The 17,585-nt window shown below is 34.7% G+C and overlaps 1 protein-coding gene across 2 annotated transcripts; it reads right to left on the bottom strand.

The window, feature by feature from the left end:
• Window positions 1-3,295: 3,295 nt before the first annotated feature.
• LOC113825882 (uncharacterized) lies at window positions 3,296-17,264 on the bottom strand. 2 transcript variants are annotated; one of them, XM_027378749.2, is made up of 11 exons: window positions 16,685-17,264; window positions 15,022-15,179; window positions 14,425-14,604; window positions 13,987-14,088; window positions 13,581-13,721; window positions 13,198-13,336; window positions 12,987-13,093; window positions 12,474-12,627; window positions 9,020-10,090; window positions 6,573-6,722; window positions 3,296-6,363 (listed from the first exon to the last, which is right to left on the bottom strand). In XM_027378749.2, exons 1-11 carry the CDS (start codon window positions 16,800-16,802, stop codon window positions 6,323-6,325), a joined length of 2,361 nt encoding a protein of 786 aa, XP_027234550.1. In that variant the 5' UTR covers window positions 16,803-17,264; the 3' UTR covers window positions 3,296-6,322. The 2 variants fall into 2 exon arrangements, with proteins under 2 accessions (XP_027234550.1, XP_069970796.1); XM_070114695.1 differs by having other exon boundaries at window positions 15,022-15,173; window positions 16,685-17,098.
• Window positions 17,265-17,585: the final 321 nt, after the last annotated feature.

Here is a 17,585-nt window from a genome sequence, read left to right on the forward strand (position 1 = left end):
TTTGTTTTTCATGATCCTTTTATTGTAAGATGGTTAAAAGAAAAAAATTATTTGTCCTTCGCTATTTGATGATAAAACCCTATATAACATGTAAATAGTGAATGGTTTTCAATAGAATAAGAAATCAATACGGAAAATGAGGAGTTTTGCAGTGAGGAGAACCATTACTCCTAAGCCACTGGTGCTGGCAATAATTTTCAATAATCAGTCTGTCAGTCCTCATTCTCATATTCTTAAGTAAATCCTGACGCAACTGAGGCATGTTTGAATAAGGCATTGTGTCATATACACCTCGACTAATTGTAGAATTCACAATAAAAACTTGGTGCAGTGGGTCTTTACCCCTATTTGAAGCCTACCAAGTCGGAATTACTCGCATTGTTATAATTCGTTCCTTAACTTTTTATTCAGCAAGTTAATTATGCAAGGCAGGCTTTTTTTATTTGTGTCAATAAATAAAATGAAAGAACGTTCCAAAGCCATTACAAAGTTCACCAAATTCCTGAAATTCCCATAGCCAAAATGTAGTTCTTAACCTAGTGAGGGTAATTGCCCCATGTTTGAGAACCACTAACTCTGTGTATGGGGGCATTACTAAATTCTGGAAATTTTTACTCTATCCTACAAAGGAAATTTTAAAGTATAATGGCAGAGAACTTAAGTAAATATATTTTAAAATGAATGTACTTTATTTAAACAGATTACTTCTACTGGGCAAATGTTAAACAGTATACCTCACTCCACTCAAATCACTGGTCTATTCAGTTTAACATTAAAAACTCAATTGCAAATGTCACTTTCAATGTATCATTTAGTGTACTTGGTATGCTGCCATTCTCATATGAGAATCCGTTTCATTTTTTATTCATTATAAGCTGCAGTAACAAAGTATCAATAACCAACACAGAGAAAAAACTGGGTAGCTGTAATGAACTAATTGAGTGTTATGGTATGCAAGCCTTGTTTTAATTTTGCATATCCATATTTAATATTAATTTTTATTTTGTTTATTTTATTTTTCTTATCACTATATATTTTTTAAGATGAAAACTCGCCTTCTTACACAAAATAAATGCTCACATCCAGTATTGCATTACTTTCTCATTATAGTAATTATTTTTCTAAACTTCGGCTATGCATTACAATTTCATCCGGCCGTATTATTTAAGACCATTACTTCCCTTGTAGGTATAATAATAAAAAGAGAAAAAAATGCTCCAACCACTCTTTAATCCAAGCTGCTTATCACAGTTGACAAATCAGTACCAAGCTGTAAGTAAGCTATCTGGAAAATGTAAAGACTGCATATGCAGGACTAAACTATAGGTCTGAGGCATAACGGAATTAACCTAAGCTAAAAAAAAAAGAGAGAAAAAAAAGAGCAATAATTCCTTGTTTCATAGATGTTCTGGGTAATTACGTACACAGGAAGAAAGAAACGTGTAACTTAAATTTATACATTCTGCAATATCAATTCCTCAAATCAAAATACTTCTGGGCATAGCGTGGCAAGGGAATCTCAATTGAGGAATTAATATTAGGAACCAATTTTACCACTTTGGTATAAGTTCCTAAACTGTTGACTCTGGACTACTCTCTTTCCTGTAACACATCAGTAACAATGATCAATAAAGCTGATAATGATATAATAATAATAATAATAATAATAATAATAATAATAATAATAATAACAACAATAACAATAATATCAAAAATGAATACACAAATACTGCTATCATGATGAAAATAAATAAAAGTTGTATTAATGATCATCAATAATGACAAATTACAATTATGATAAAAAAAACAAACGAACAAAAAAGCAATGGATAATAGTAAGGCAATACTAATACTTATGGTGATGGCTGATAAAACAGCATTAATAATATATAACAATAACTGAATAATTACAGCAATATGTAATTTATTTTTTTATTAGTCAGTGATAATAATAGATAATAATACTGACAGAAATGAGTAATATTAATTATATCAACCAAAAATTACATTAACAATAATAATGATGATAACAAAAATTAATACAAAAATAATAACCATAATAATAATCAAAGTAATAACCATAAAAATAAAATAATAAAAGACAATTATTAACATAGCATTGATTATGACAATGATACTAATGAAGACAATGAATATAATGCTAATGAACATGTTAGTAATAAGAGAGATCAGGATTATGACATTATTGGAATGATTCTCATAATGATATTCATGAAATAAATGAACATCAAATAAATAATAACAGCACAAACAGATATTACACAACTGCTATCAGAATAAAGCCCAAACTGAGTAGTCTTATCACCTGCACCATTAAAGCTGGCCTGCATAAACCACATCCACACAGCAGAGGAACAAGTACCATCAGAGAATATACCGAGAATTAAAATTGTTCTTATTTTTAAGATTACAAATGAATGCAATATATAAGTAAACCTTTGTGAGATTTTGATCGCAAACCAACATTCAAAATTAAATTTTGTTTATTTACACAGAGTAAGAACATCACACTGGATATACAGCAATAATGTAAAATAATACATTCACCATCAAGACTGATAATTTACAGTAATCATAATTCTGAATAAATCATATGTATTATATACTTTTGGCAGTTTGGCAATAAATACCATAGCAGGTATGGAAGATGTGCAGCAGGCATTCCATCTCTACATATGGCACTTTGATGTTTCCTTTATGCAAAAGGTAGCAAGAAATTTTGCATTGTAGCTCTGGAGGATTACCAAATATGTATAGTTCTTAGCTGCATATTAAGGGAAAATCATATGCAAGTATTAGAATGTCAGTACAAGGCTTTAGAGGTGATAATCTTAAACCCTCTTGCAACTAGGCTCTGCCTCACATCTGGAAAGAAGACAAAGAAGAGAGAGAGAGAGAGAAAAATAAATCAAAATCAAAATCACAGAGATATAGTAAAAATGAATGAAATCTTTTATCATTCAAAAACATCCAGAAAATCACTTCACTTTAAGAAGACACCAAGGCAGAATCATGTGCCCACAGTCTACAAGTCTGCTTCCCAGAGAAGTATTTCAGTTCATAGTGCTAAGCTTCACAATACATCAGACTTTACAGGTAATGTTCACTTGTTTCTAAAAGAAGTTAAAACACCTGCAAGCATCAGGTAACTGCCAAGTACTCTGTCACAAACAGAGATTGTCATGAGAGGTGAAAAGTTCAGTGTTGATGCAAGTCAGGTTTCTTCTACATTTCTACAGTTGAAAAATTACAAAACAAAATTAAAACGGGTATAACTGTTCTCATATTTTATTTTATTTTATTTTTTGGTTTGAGGTATTTACATCTTGAGCTCAGACTCTTACTCACAGCTTGAGCTTTTTGTATCTTGTATCTTGTTTGTTCAGCATGATCATGCTTAATATGTCAACTGTTCAAGACGTGACATTAGTTTGAACTCTGGCTAAATTCTTAAAAATTATATCTGAAGTTCTTTATTCCCCACATTATATAACAGCAGACAGGTTTACCTTCAGCACTGACCAGTGTCCCAGGGCATAAAAATTGTATAAAAAGACATTGTGCTACATAGGTGTTGGGTCAAGGTACTTCGAAGGTCATCAGGTGCTGAAGATACTGCAGCAAAATTGCCTAAATTCTCATTACCACTCCCTGACATGGAATAAAAATATAATAAAACAAGAAAATATGGTTGTCTACACCTATCTGTAGCTTTGTCAGAATACAAATAAATATTCCATTTGAAGTTTTGCTTTTTCTATATCTCAAACACCTTTAACATTTAATATCTTAAATAACCCTATTTAATTCACAGCTTTATCAGTAGTATACACTCTTTGTGACAAGTGGAATAATAAGGAAGCTAACACTTTCAACATGATCAGACTTTTCTTACACATTATTATCTATAAGAAAGAAAGAAATAGTAATAACAAAAGTAAAAACAATCAAAATAACAATGCAAGACACAAAATAAGGGGAAACAGTACTACATCTTTGCAGTACCTAACATTTTTTTCTTTTAAGAAAAATCTGATCATGCTATGTGTATGGAAGTGAGCCCAATAAAGAACTGATTATGAGTAAGGCCATGTCCTAATGTCTTTCATATCATTATCCTTTTTTTCTATAGAATTTGCTGTCTATAATAATGAGACCTAGTGGCAGATATAGAAACAACAAGTCATGAAACCTTTTAAAAGGCGGGTCATATCTTAACGTACCTATAAAAAAATATTCTTCCATAATGCACTTATTACTGAGTATCTGCTTTAGTAGAGTTTTTATCATTTTACTTCATTTTCATACCAAGATCTTTGAAGAACAATACTTTCAACACCTATCTGAAAACTATTCCACCCACAGCACAGATAATTCAACATCTTACTGTGTTGGAGGAAAGACACCTCTCATGACTTCAAAAGGAAGCCAGTGAGATTTTTAAAATATCATTTTCGCTTTACATCTTTTTTTCCTCGAGAAATATATAAAATGAAATACAAAGTGTGAGAAAGAAGTTCATCTGCAGAAAAAAGTTAGATGGATATCCAGCCACACATGTAAAGTTCTAGGAAAAAGGAGGTCCCTCATTGGCAGATACATTGTACACATTTAGCTAGTGTGTCTGGTTCAAAATAACCAGCACCCCAAAGAAGAAGAAGAAGAAGAAGAAGAAGAAGAAGACGAAGAAGAAGAAGAAAAAGAATAATAAATAAATAAAAAAAAAGATAAGGAGAAACCTGCGTTTTTTCCTATTCTGTTGCATTAGACAAAACAACACCTAAGATTATGGCACATCTTTTACATACTGTATATATATTATTCAAGTTTGGGATGATCACAAAATAGATGACATTCGGACGTTAACTGTTGGTTTCCCGATAACAAAACTACAAATTACAAACATTCTGAAAGAGATAACTTACAAATACCAATCCCAAAAAATAATATTCATATTAAATAAACTGACTTCTATAGCTGGGGGGAGGTTCTCTACACTAATACCAATCTTGTCTCTGAAAACATTTAGCCTTCCTAACTTTACATTCTATAAATTAATATCGTAAACGAAAATGTAAAAGAGGGAAACCTAAAAAAATAATTACTTCTGAGATCTGAAAGAATAAAAAACCTAACCTTACGAAAAAGAAAAGAATCACAGACTACATGAATGTCTACAATCTATCATAAGGTAAAGAACTTGAAATAGACAAGGCAACGGAAAGCTTACCACTGACTAGAACATGAGCACAGAATCAGATTCTGAATCGACTTTGGTTTTATGGGAAATAGATTAGCATCATGGTAATGCCCGAAATGGTTCCTAAATGTTAGAGGTGCATGCAGGGGTTACTGGCAGCCATTCTCAAATGCATCACAAAATGCAGATAAGCAAGGAGTTTTCCCTTAACTTAAATATCACTTTGTTTCATTCCCTGCTTTTGTCTCCTATTGGATTAAAAATCTACAGATGGCATCAAACACTGTTACATTTCAAGACCATTTTTCAGTACACAGAGTTTATCTATTTCTGTTCAACACACTTACACTTATTCTGCTGCTACATCTATACACTTCTGTTTATTTCAAATCTTCTAATAAGTTTTCCTTTTACAAGTGATGCAATATTTTTGGAACAACACTCTTCTCCACACCTTTACTTCTTTTACAAAAAATTAAACTTTCTCTTTACAAAATAAAGAACATATATTGCTTTTGTCATCCTCTTTAAGATCACATATTTCCACACAAGCATAAAAAATTAATCACAGTTTTAAATATAGCACAGAGCTGCCAAAATAACATAAATCTTAAAATGTACATGTAAAATACTGGAGATTTCGAGCTAATAACCCTTCCAAAAACATCATATAAAACTAATAACATGGAATTATACAAAAACACTTTTCCATTTTGTTTGAGTTCATTTGCTTTTTAATTTCCAACTGAGGTTTTTATGAGAAATACTGGTGATGATGACTTTTTTTTCCTTTTCCTTTTAGCAAAAGCATTCAACTTATGAAGAGCTGGAATTGTGACCACTTTTAGCTAACATTACAGAGGCTTGTGGCAAGGCAATCTTATGATATATGTGAAAGATTGTTTCTAAGATAAATAACCTAAGCCTCGTTTTTCTTTCTTCAAGAAAAAAAGGAAATCCAAATCACAAAGTAATATAACTTTCTTCCATTATCTATTACAGCTGAAGAAAATCAAATGATACGCACAGGCTTTTGTTTTACACCAGATATTTCTCATATAAACTGTATTAGACTCAGATGAAGACAGACCTCTATACGTGCTAGAAAGTAAGGATAGGGCCAGTTCGATGGTCAAGAATATCTGAAAGAAAGAGTCGATGAGTTATATCTCAAACAGATATTTTAATCCTTTTGTTAATACTTCATTTGTGACAATTTCTTCAGAAGTACTTGATATCAGAACCAATAACAAACACATATTCATGAGAGTGAATAATTCATAGATTATGAATCTTCAAACACGATGTTATTCTAAAAAATAAAAAACAAATTCTCATATTATAACTTTACCTGTAATGATAGTGAACCAGGGTAATGTGACGTAAGTGAGATACGCATTGAGAGGAACTGACTGGGCTCTGCGGGATTCCTTCCAGAAATGGAAAGTTTGTGTGAAGCCTTTGGTTGTCCAGAGTGGGTTATAGGCTCCATCATCCAGTTCTGTAATTATTGGCAAAATTTCTAAATGGAACTTCACACCACAGAAAATATGTGGGGGCTAAGGTGGCTCTAAAAATGCCTCTTTAGTCTTCCTATATTTGTATTTCCTGCTTTCCTCAATGATGATGCCATAGCTTGCGTTTTGATAACACTAAAATGTTCATCAGCATGTAAGTTATGAACTATATAAAAAAGAATACATGAGTTTCTTCGAGATCTTTTGTGTTTTATATCCAGTGATTGAGTTTAATGCTTATAAGAATATTTGGTTTCAGTGTATATCCTTGGATACCCCTGATGTCCAAGGATATGCTGTCACGAATTTCAGACTTTTGCTTTAGCTTCAGAATAAAGTAAGTTTTCTGATATGATATGATGGTGCAACTCGTCGATGCTCTGGAGTTGCTAGCTTATTTAGTTTACGTTGGATATATATGAAAGATGTATAATTTTGGGGAAAATAATAGTATTACTAAATCATTTTGCTCTGTGAGTAGCAAAACAGATAATCTGGCATGGTTCTGGAAGTAAGGAAGCTGCAAAATCAGTGGTATACCTGTAGTACAAAATGTAATGTTCATATATTCATATACAGCACATGTAAAAGTACAGAACGTCAATTTCTGATCTGGTTAACTCTGAATAAATCGTCTGGTTAAGTTCAGTGACGTTTGGCCTCAGTTACGCTTTGTCTGATTTAGTTTGGTGAGGATAACCAAACTAGCTTCAGTAAAGGAGATTAAGGTCCATTATATTATATCAGAGATAGATAACTCAGCCAAATGCAAACTAGTATACACTTGTTTAGTTTGGATATTTAATAAAGGTACGTTATATGTGGTTGGAAAATTTAGCACAGGGAGGAGGAACGAACAGGTCCACTTTGGTTTAATCTACTTTTAAACAATTTGCTCTACTCTGCCTTGATTTGACATGGAAAGTTTATCCTGTTTATAAAATGGTATGGTTATACTAGATGACTATTTCTAAGTCTTTTTCAATCATGTAATGTATGGCAGTATGTGACTGTAATTCTGATGTGAAAGTCACTTACCAAGGGCACTATCTGTACAAAAACATAAATAAATAAATAAATAAAAATAATTTTCATTTGACTAATACATATCAGAAATGGGAGTAAAATAAAGCTAAATAAATCTAGGTTAAGGTAAGTACATAGGATGGATAAAAAAGGGTAATTACAGAACCATTACATATAAAAGGGAGAAATGAAGAATCCTTGCATGTAGAAAGGAAAAACAAAGAAAGGACCATTACATGTACTGGGGAAAAATGAGGAGAGTATTCATGAATTCTTTGTATTTGATGCTAAAAGATCCTTCAGAACCAAGAGGCCATATTATGCATAGTGCAACTGCGGCTATGCAAAGAATGAGCAAGATGCAGCCATCTCCTCCTTTTGCATGGCCAGAACAAAAAATAAACTGAAAATTATTGTTTTTAAAATTTGACCTTTAAAAGGGAAAAATAGTCAAGCACAAAAGACAGTCTCCATATTTGAAATATAGAGGAAAATGCTTGCAATTCATAATTTCTCCTTGGCATATCTCAAATTTTCATGGTTCAGAATAATCCACACTACATCACGTACCAGTGAAATACACTAAGTTTTAAACAGATAGTACTTACAAAATTAAAAAAACAGAAAATGAACTGAATGATAATCTAAGCTTACATCAATCCTCTAAAAACAAAGTTACATAAACAACAGAATACTATAAGAGGAGTAATTCTGGACTCAAAAGAGGTGCAGCTGTCTTTCCTTTGACACCTCCAGAGACAAACACATTGTCCAGTGCTAGTGAGAGGCATTTCTACAGCACTAACATGCCTGTTCTTGTTAAGGTGGAGAACAGCTGGGTCTAAGAAATAATAATTTTCAAAAATCAGGCAATAATTGGTATGGAAAGGTACATAAGAGGAAAATATGGATGTTGTTAGTATTGGTGTTAATCATAAATCAGCATTTCACATTATGATAATGTTCTAAGAAATCCTTAAACCTAGAAAATGTGGTAATAGTTTCATGACATTTGATAGCTAGAGACTGATTCAGGCAGATTGCATTATGATGTTAGAGTTTGAAGCAAGCAGATAAAGCCAACTCAGGATAAGAGTGAACATAAATATATACATATAAATAAACAAAAACACAGCTGAAAAAATAAAATATGAAATACAAACTCAACTAAACTACATCTATTAGTTCCTGGGTCTGACACTAAACTATTTTCTACAGCATTAATGGACACACACAGATGGTGGATGGTACATACTGACATCGCAGAGAAAGTTAACTTTCGTGCCATCAGGTGTTATTCTATATGGCACAGAGACTCTTCTTTTCTTTCTCTTGACAGGACTCAGGTTTAGGGCAGTTAGAGATTCTGTTGCTGCGTCCACAATTTCAACTTTTGGAATGGCAGATATCATGTCAGCAGAATCGACAGAGAGGCTTTTTCCTACTGGAGGTGGCTTTTTTAAAAGGGGTTCCTCCTCTTCTATTTCATCTGGATCGTCGGTCATATTGGAAGTGGAAGGAATAGGTTTGGCATCGACTACTGGGTCACTCTCAATCTCAGTATCACACAAGCTTCCTAAGGAATCTGGTCCACCATCTGATGTCTCCAGTGAGGCATCAGCTGGTGCAACCAAAATTCTCTGAGCACCACCTGGCTTTTTGCCCCCAAGTTTTGCAGAATGAATTGGCGAAACTTTGGGAATAACTTGAGGTGAGGAATCTATGGAAGAGGACTGGTTGGCTTTAGAAATTTGTTCCTGAATGCCTTTGCTTATAAAAGAAGTCTCACTACTTTCCTCTGAATTAACATCAGTTCTGGACAATGACTCGATCACCACAAAATCTTTGTGTGATGAAGAAAGGGCAGTATTCTCATTGGAATCAGGTACATTTGTAGACTTAGAAGACGTTTCTGTGTGTGTTTGTTTACTGTGATCATCTGGTGAGTCAGCAACAGGGTTTAAAAGAGGATCTGATGTACACCCTATAGGAGACATGGCCTGGATACTGGACTCGGTGTGTACTAAGTTAGGTGACTCTGACCGAGAGCAGGACGGGAGGAGTGGACTGCCCTCATGAGGTGATGGAGGGGTGGGAGGACGACCCAAGGACGGCTCGAGGGTTGGGGAATCACACTCAGGCTTGGGACCTGGTGTGTCTGAGGTCTGAGCTGCCTCTTCACTAGCTTCTACTGTGGGGCCAGATTTCACTGTCTGGTCCCCGTGAAAGTGGCGGCATTTGGCACACTGCACTTCCTGCGGCAATTCCTCCTCTTCTCGTATTGTGTTGCATGCTACCACTGAACAACATCTACCACTACACACAGCTAGAAAGAAAAAAGAAAAAAAATAAACATAAATCAAATGCCAATTGAACACCTTCCAAACATAACAATAGCGTAACTGGCTTCTCAGGCAAACATAAGGCTAGGTGCAAGTACAGAACGAAGGGCAAAGGCTATAACATCCACAAGGAAAGTGTGCTGCTTAAGACAAAGAGAATTGGAAGAGAAAAGAGGAATAGAAAAATGAAGTTTTGATTGGGCAAGCTAATAAGCACTTGACTCTTAATACCCCCTGGCACAATGCCTTTGACACTTGGCAATGCATCTCTCAGGTGACACCACTTTCCATTTGTTTCTGCACTTATCACTCACCTTCCTTTGTCCTTTGCTCGTAATTACATCTGTACCTTTAAAGTCTCAAGATGTCATCGAAGAATGTTCATCCTTTTCTATGCCTAAAATATTGATCCAAGTGGTAGAAAAAAAGTATATCATGTTAACTTCAAAATCACCTCTACACTTGGTTCCTTATCTCTTGGAAAGAGCTGAAAAAATTATGCAGGGTTCTTCCTCCCTGCTTCAGACAACGGGAAATTAACAAGCATCTACACGTGCTCACAAACGCAGCAAAAAATGCACGCAAAATAAACCATGCTTTTAATTTCTGGCACTCTTTCAACAATCTTCAATGAGCACTGCGACCATGCAAAGGCACAAAAGACTGAGCTAGCATATGCGCATATGGTACATCCTTCAAAAGTATGCAGCCAAAAATCTACCGTTCTATCCTTAAATGCAAAGGCATACTCAGGCGCTCAACCCTGTCCTATATCCCTCCTACATCTTCACTAGAAAAGTAAATTCACCTATGTTCTATACTCCTTTACTATATATTCATGGGCGGATTAATACATAAATAGAGAATGATTTTGAATATAGGAATAAATTATATAAGAAATAATACAAGTAGAAAAAGGATAATGTAAAAAATTAATTTATTGAAAAAAGGAAGAAAGCAGTATTTTGACAGCCTTTATCATATACTAAATGATTAACACATCCCATATCTCCCCAAAGCGAATGAAAATTATGAAACTAAGCCAGCAGGTATCATCAAAACCCATGTATGTTTATCAAGTCAACAGCATGAAAATGGCATAGAATTATTTGCACTTCTCTGTTTAATAACTCTTTTGAATATTTAGTTTGCCCCTGTTATAATAAATCTTCACCCATCCACCATTTCCCTATACTGACTTTGACAATAACCTATAATTGTTTCTCTAAATAAATTCTACATATCACCTACCTCTTTAAGGTTTCCGACATGCATCTTCATTTTCATTTCCTTCTATTCACCAGTGTGTTTCCCAGTTTCATGAGAACTGCAAGTCTTGTCCCCGTATATTCTTTTACTCTGAATAAATATCTGACTTCTGTAATTTTTATTTTGCCTTTTTTTGTTCCCCAACCTTCTTTTACTCATAATTCATACTATTTCTATTTACTGTATGTTTATTCCTTTCTTCATAAAATTAATTCAGGCAATGATCTACTTTCCCATTACTCATATATTTGTATTAGCTTACAGAAGCAATATATTTTCTTTGCATTTCAACTATTTGTTATTTTTAATCTGACTGAATATTCCTGTACTCATGTCATTGGAATGTAAGTAAATATATCATTTAAATTTTCTTATTTTCTTTATGATCATTTTCTTTTTCTTGCTTTTGCTTTTGCTTTTAGCATGCCCAGTAACTCTAAAGCATATTTTATTCTTATACAATTTTTTCCATGCTCACAGCGATGCCTAAATAATTAAAACATTTTCACTTCATGCCAAGTCCCATCCGATAACTCATACTTACAAAATTGAACAAGAATAATATATGCAATAAAAAAACTACATGAGAGAAGAGTAAAATGAACAATTTAAAAGATACAGAGTTAAAGAAAAGAAAAGAAAAACCACACCAGTTTCCTCATGGTTATCTAAACATTCTACAACAGTCACGTCAAATAATGCCACATACTCATTCTAGTAGAGGTTTAAATGTGGAACTAACTATATCTATCATTTTACCTGCTAACTGATCTACATATACAGTATCACTGTATTTAGTTTTTAGAAGCCAACAAAAATATTTTACTAAGGGCCCAAAAACAACACTGACATCTACAGGTAATCACACAAATGCAGCTGGCTATATCATTATGTAAAACCTTGTCCTCATTCTGCCTTTTTCAGGTCAAATCTCTAGAGCTCAATGCAGCACAACAAAGCTAAGCACAAAAAAATAAAAATAAAATAAAAAATATGAAAGCTTTCAATGAATACTAGCCAACTACAAAATTACGTTCCTCATCTTGTCACTTTCCTTCCTCCTGAAACATAATACCTATAAACATGCAGCACACTCACCATCTCGCACATCTCCTGACTCAATTTCGTAAAGGCCATCAGCAAAAATATCAAGCCCCTCATTCTCAGAGCGCGACCTGGCTCCCTCAGAACGAGACTTCCAACCAGAGTTGATGAAAGTGTTGAAGTTGGCACTTGGGTCACTCAGTCGGCGCTACCACATAACACAAAAAGATCAGTGGCTCTGTGCATTACATTGCTACCTCATTTTTTCTACTTATATGATGCAAATAGAGAAAAATTACAGTTTCTATTCACATATTCTTATCTTTAAGCTATTGTGGAAATGATATAACTAAGAACACCATTCTTTCATAAAGGTGTCCGCTCACATGTATTTTTCTTAACATTAACAAACAAAGGGTTATACTTCACAATTTCCTACACCAGAATCAAAAAAAATATTCTCAGCTCAAATCAATTTTCAAAATTTCTATATGATTAAAAGCAAAGTGCCTGAAATTTTCAATATAACATACTACATCTTTAAGACTGAATGCTTCTTCCCCTTACCTGGTGCCGATAGATGAACCTATCCTCCGGCTCGTCATCCCAGTCAGAATCCCACATGTCTGTTAAACTCACACCGGGCTCAGAGGTTGGAGTCTCTACGCCTGAACCTATAAGATAATACTCATTACTTATCAACGAAATACAGAAAGACACAAAAATATATACATCTTTGTCTTTATAGTCTTTAATCTTTCAGAAGAAAGCGACTCACCTTTTGGCTTGGTCACAGCCATTTCTGCATGGCCCTTCCCTTGTGGTCCCTTCATGCGCACAAATTCTATGCGCTGGTTGCTGTTCCCGGCAAAGAGTCCCATCATCATCCTCTGAGCCACCTTGCTACTCAAACTTGCCTGAGTGTTGGAAGAGAAGACTTCAAATGAGAAAAAAGGTTCAGATTTAAATTATTTTGCATATGAACACATATATATTCAACTCATATATGCCCAAATCCCACACCTGCAACCACAACAGCACCCACCCACACCCGCACCCACATCCCTGCACGAAAGATACCTCACAAGTATATGCAATAAAACTTTAACAAACTAAACTTGATAGAAAAATAGAATAACAATGAAGGTTCTCAGTACCTACCCGGGCATCGTACACTCGTTTCAGAGCATCATATCTGATTGACCCTAAAAATATGACAGCCTGGCGTGTTCCAGCGTGATCTGAGGCAACCAGTTCAACGCAAACCATCTCTCCATCACGTACTAACATGTCAGCAAATACCTAGTAAATCAGGAAGAAATCTTTTAAAAAATTGTATCAAACATACAACAGGAAAACATGTAACATATACTTCTTATGCATAATAAGTTATCTAACAATGATTCAATACCTATGTTCATAGACAGGAAAATCATAAATATTTACCAATGACACAAATTTCAGATAAGATACAGATAACCCTTAACCACAAAAACAAACCAATATGGTTAGCAGTACTTATCACCGAACAATACTTATCAACAAACCACAAGTTAAAAATATTTACTTCATCAAAGTTATCAACGTGGAAGCATACACTAGGGTATGTTATTTCCTCAACTTCTCCCTTGGTGTCCATGCGGCGCCTACTGGGACTTGCATACACTTTCTGTTAACATATAAGTACAAAGTAATCAATCTACGGTAACAATACTGTCAAATCTAAGCAAGCATTACAAGAATCATGTAATGCATTCTGTTCTGGTATTCATGATATATTTTAGTAAAAAGTAATTAATCTACACAACAGTATCAATCAAAGTGATGCAAGCATTATGAAATGTATTTTCTAGTTACAAATCAACCACCATTACATCAGAAGGAAAAAAAATCAGTAAAGAAGAAAGATGTTATAAAGAAAAAGACAAAGAGTTTATTTCCCTTTACCACAATATACCACAACGTCACGGAATCAGATCACAATGTTTGTCCTCTAACGACTTGCCTGAGAGTGTCGTCGGAGCACCTGCAGGTCCTTTGGGCTTGTACGAGTACATACAGCTAGTGTAAGGGTGTAGTCGAATTGGTGGATTATGAGATTCAAGTATACAGTTTCTTCCCAATCTATGTCAGGATCACCAATGGGAAGCTTCCTGCTGTCACGCCTATACACTTCTACCTCAGTCTGATGATTGAGAAATAAAATAATAATAACATACACTTATACACAGGCAAACACCTTGCCCCCCAATGCTTGCAATGCCTTTATAGATAAATGGATGCTAAAATATAAATATGTATATATATAAACAACCAACTGGCTGTAACAAAACCTGTATAATATTTTCAGGAAAACAACTACACATCGTTTCATGAAATATACTGAATGCTAAATGAACCACTGTATATAAAACCACAGAACCTGTGAGAATAAACAACTACCTGGGAAAGATTTTGCTGTATTAATCTTAATAAGTCTAAAAAAAATTTACTAAAATTTATTTCATAATAATTAATATAATAAACTATGTGGATCCCATAATAGCATTCCTGAAGTTAAATACATGTCTACAGACAAACAGAAAACACATATTGTGCTTACCTGGTACTTTGGAATATACCGAGAACCTTTAAGCTGTTTCTTTCGGATAAAAAATAACAAGTCATCAGCATCTGTGGACCGATCCGTTTGGAAGAGAAAGTGCCGCACAAATAGGTCTGTCCAATATGTGGTCCCTTGCACCATCACGAACCCTGTATCTTGGAAGATAAAAACAAGATGTGAGCACTCCATTTAAACATGTTCCCTCGACTGTCACTATGTTTATATAAAACTTTCTCTTATCTCTACAAAATCACCCTTATTACCACAGACTACCTTACAGAAAAAAATAACTATTCAGTATTAAATGATAATAAAGATACATCTATACATGTGTCCAGTACACTCAATCAAAACAATTAAAATCATTACCAAGTTATGAGAAATGCACTTTTAATATGTTTGTGTAATCAACTTCAAACAGTTCTACTATGAGAGTATCAATTAATCTAAGTACTCTAAACTTACAGAGACCATATGATATATGTTGTCATCAATTAATGCTGTTTATTGTGCTGATAAGTGTGCTCAGAGAAAATTCCTGCCAAGAGTACTTTTGGTACAATCAAAGAATTTCAAGTAATAGATAGGAAGTGCATTAAAACGTTGTCATCTGATTTCAGGATACTTTTAATGAGGAAAATCAAATCAAATCTGATATGAATATAATCAAGATTATATGTATAGAGGTCTCAGAGATCTATACATATTCTGGGATTGAGGGAGATAGAAGGGGTTAGATTTCCCTCATTATAAAAATAATCATAATAATAATAATAAAACAATTGATAAATTAATAAAATAGAAATTAAAGGGTTTAGTCCTTAGCGAAAAAAATGCACTGAGGCTTAGGCAGAACAGACATTATAAAATTTGATACTAAAAGGTTTACAATCAATATTCCATGTGGTTGTCAATCATACAGACCACAGACATCCATTGAAAATCAAATCTTCCTATTGTTCCTTCATATAAAAATGGGAGTATGCAAATGGCAAGCAAAGATAGAATAATAGCAATACGATGTCATTTGTTGGAGAGAAACCAAACTCTTCTCATGTGACAAGATTTGGGTTTCTTTACAGCCAGATTCATGGAAAAATAAATTTTAAGACTGTGACGATAAATTTTGAGTTTTGAAAGATGGGTGAGGGAGGGTGCTAACAACCCATACAACCCCCAAGCGGTGATGCCCCTTAAGCCTGTACATGTAGCATCTTGACTCTATTATTCAAACAAAAATATCATTAGTTGATACTATAATGAAAGAACCATGTCATCATCTATTATCATTCATTCGCCTTATGGAAACACGAAAGAGGAATCAGACTATTTCACGTTCTATGTTACTTGAGTCTAACAGCAATTTTTTCCCAGTTTCGTAAAAGTCTTTTCACATCCTTCAAACGTATTTAGACAGAACCTGCCATTTCTGAATGTACACTTCCACTTCACAACCAGCATACTGTACCAAGGAATGAAAAATGGTCATGTGATGAAATATTACCATCCCAAACCACACAACACAAAACCATGATTTAAAAATACTAAACAACACATAATCATGTATTGTTTACATCACTGACCACCTCGACAGAAATTAAACCTGTCACCAGAGCCGCTGAAAGGAGAACGGGTGTTAATTAGCGTTAATGAGGCTCACCATCCTTGGACATGAGACACTGCCTCATCTCCTTGGCTCGCTGGAAGTTAATTTCCTCGATCAGCTGTTCCAGAGCTGTCACGTTCCTCAGGATGTCCTTAGCTCCCAGCCCAGCCATGGCGAGTGAGGGGGAGGAGGTCAGAGGTTAGAGGTGAAGGTTTTTAACTCAGGAGAGGAGTGTGAGTCATCGCCCTCACAGCTGTCTTAACATGGAGTAGCAGACGACATGAACGCTGTCTGTCTGTCAGTCCGTCTATCTTGGGGGCAATCCCTCCCTGTCTCTCCTCCTTCACCTGTCGCACCCTCAGCGCTGACTCTCTCTCTCTCTCTCTCTCCGCCCCCGCCTCCCTCCTCGCCGCGTGTAAGATGAGTCTAAAGGCGCGATGAGCTCGGGAATGAGGTCATGGTGGCTCTGAGCCAGGGCGAGTCACGAGGCCGAAGTCGGAGGCAGGGGATTCGAACGTGGACGACGCGTTTGCCAGACGTACAAAGTTATTTGTTATTGCTTGATAGAATCTTTTCTATCTTATTATTTCTAATATCACAGGATGTAATAAAGCGTTTTGTTCTATATGTTCATCGTCTTAGTTGCTACCACATGCCCGAATCAGAATATATGTGATGGAATGCGGTATGACAAGAGGGGTATGTTTAACAACACAAAACACCAATTCTTGAACTTAATAATTTCTCATGTCACTCCAGTTAGTCAACTTTCTAGCTGCAGCGAATCACTTTAGATATCACAGTAAGAGTAAACAGAAATCTTCATATCCTTAATATATGCCTTCCCCCGTGCATACTGGATGTTGACAAGCGTGTTATCGAACGCGGTTGATTTGTCAAGATAGCGTTTAAGCGCTGAATTTAATACATTGCAAGGGAAGTATAGTATGCACAA

The sequence above is a fragment of the Penaeus vannamei genome, chromosome 3, assembly GCF_042767895.1.
Source record: "Penaeus vannamei isolate JL-2024 chromosome 3, ASM4276789v1, whole genome shotgun sequence".
Lineage (NCBI taxonomy): Eukaryota > Metazoa > Arthropoda > Malacostraca > Decapoda > Penaeidae > Penaeus > Penaeus vannamei.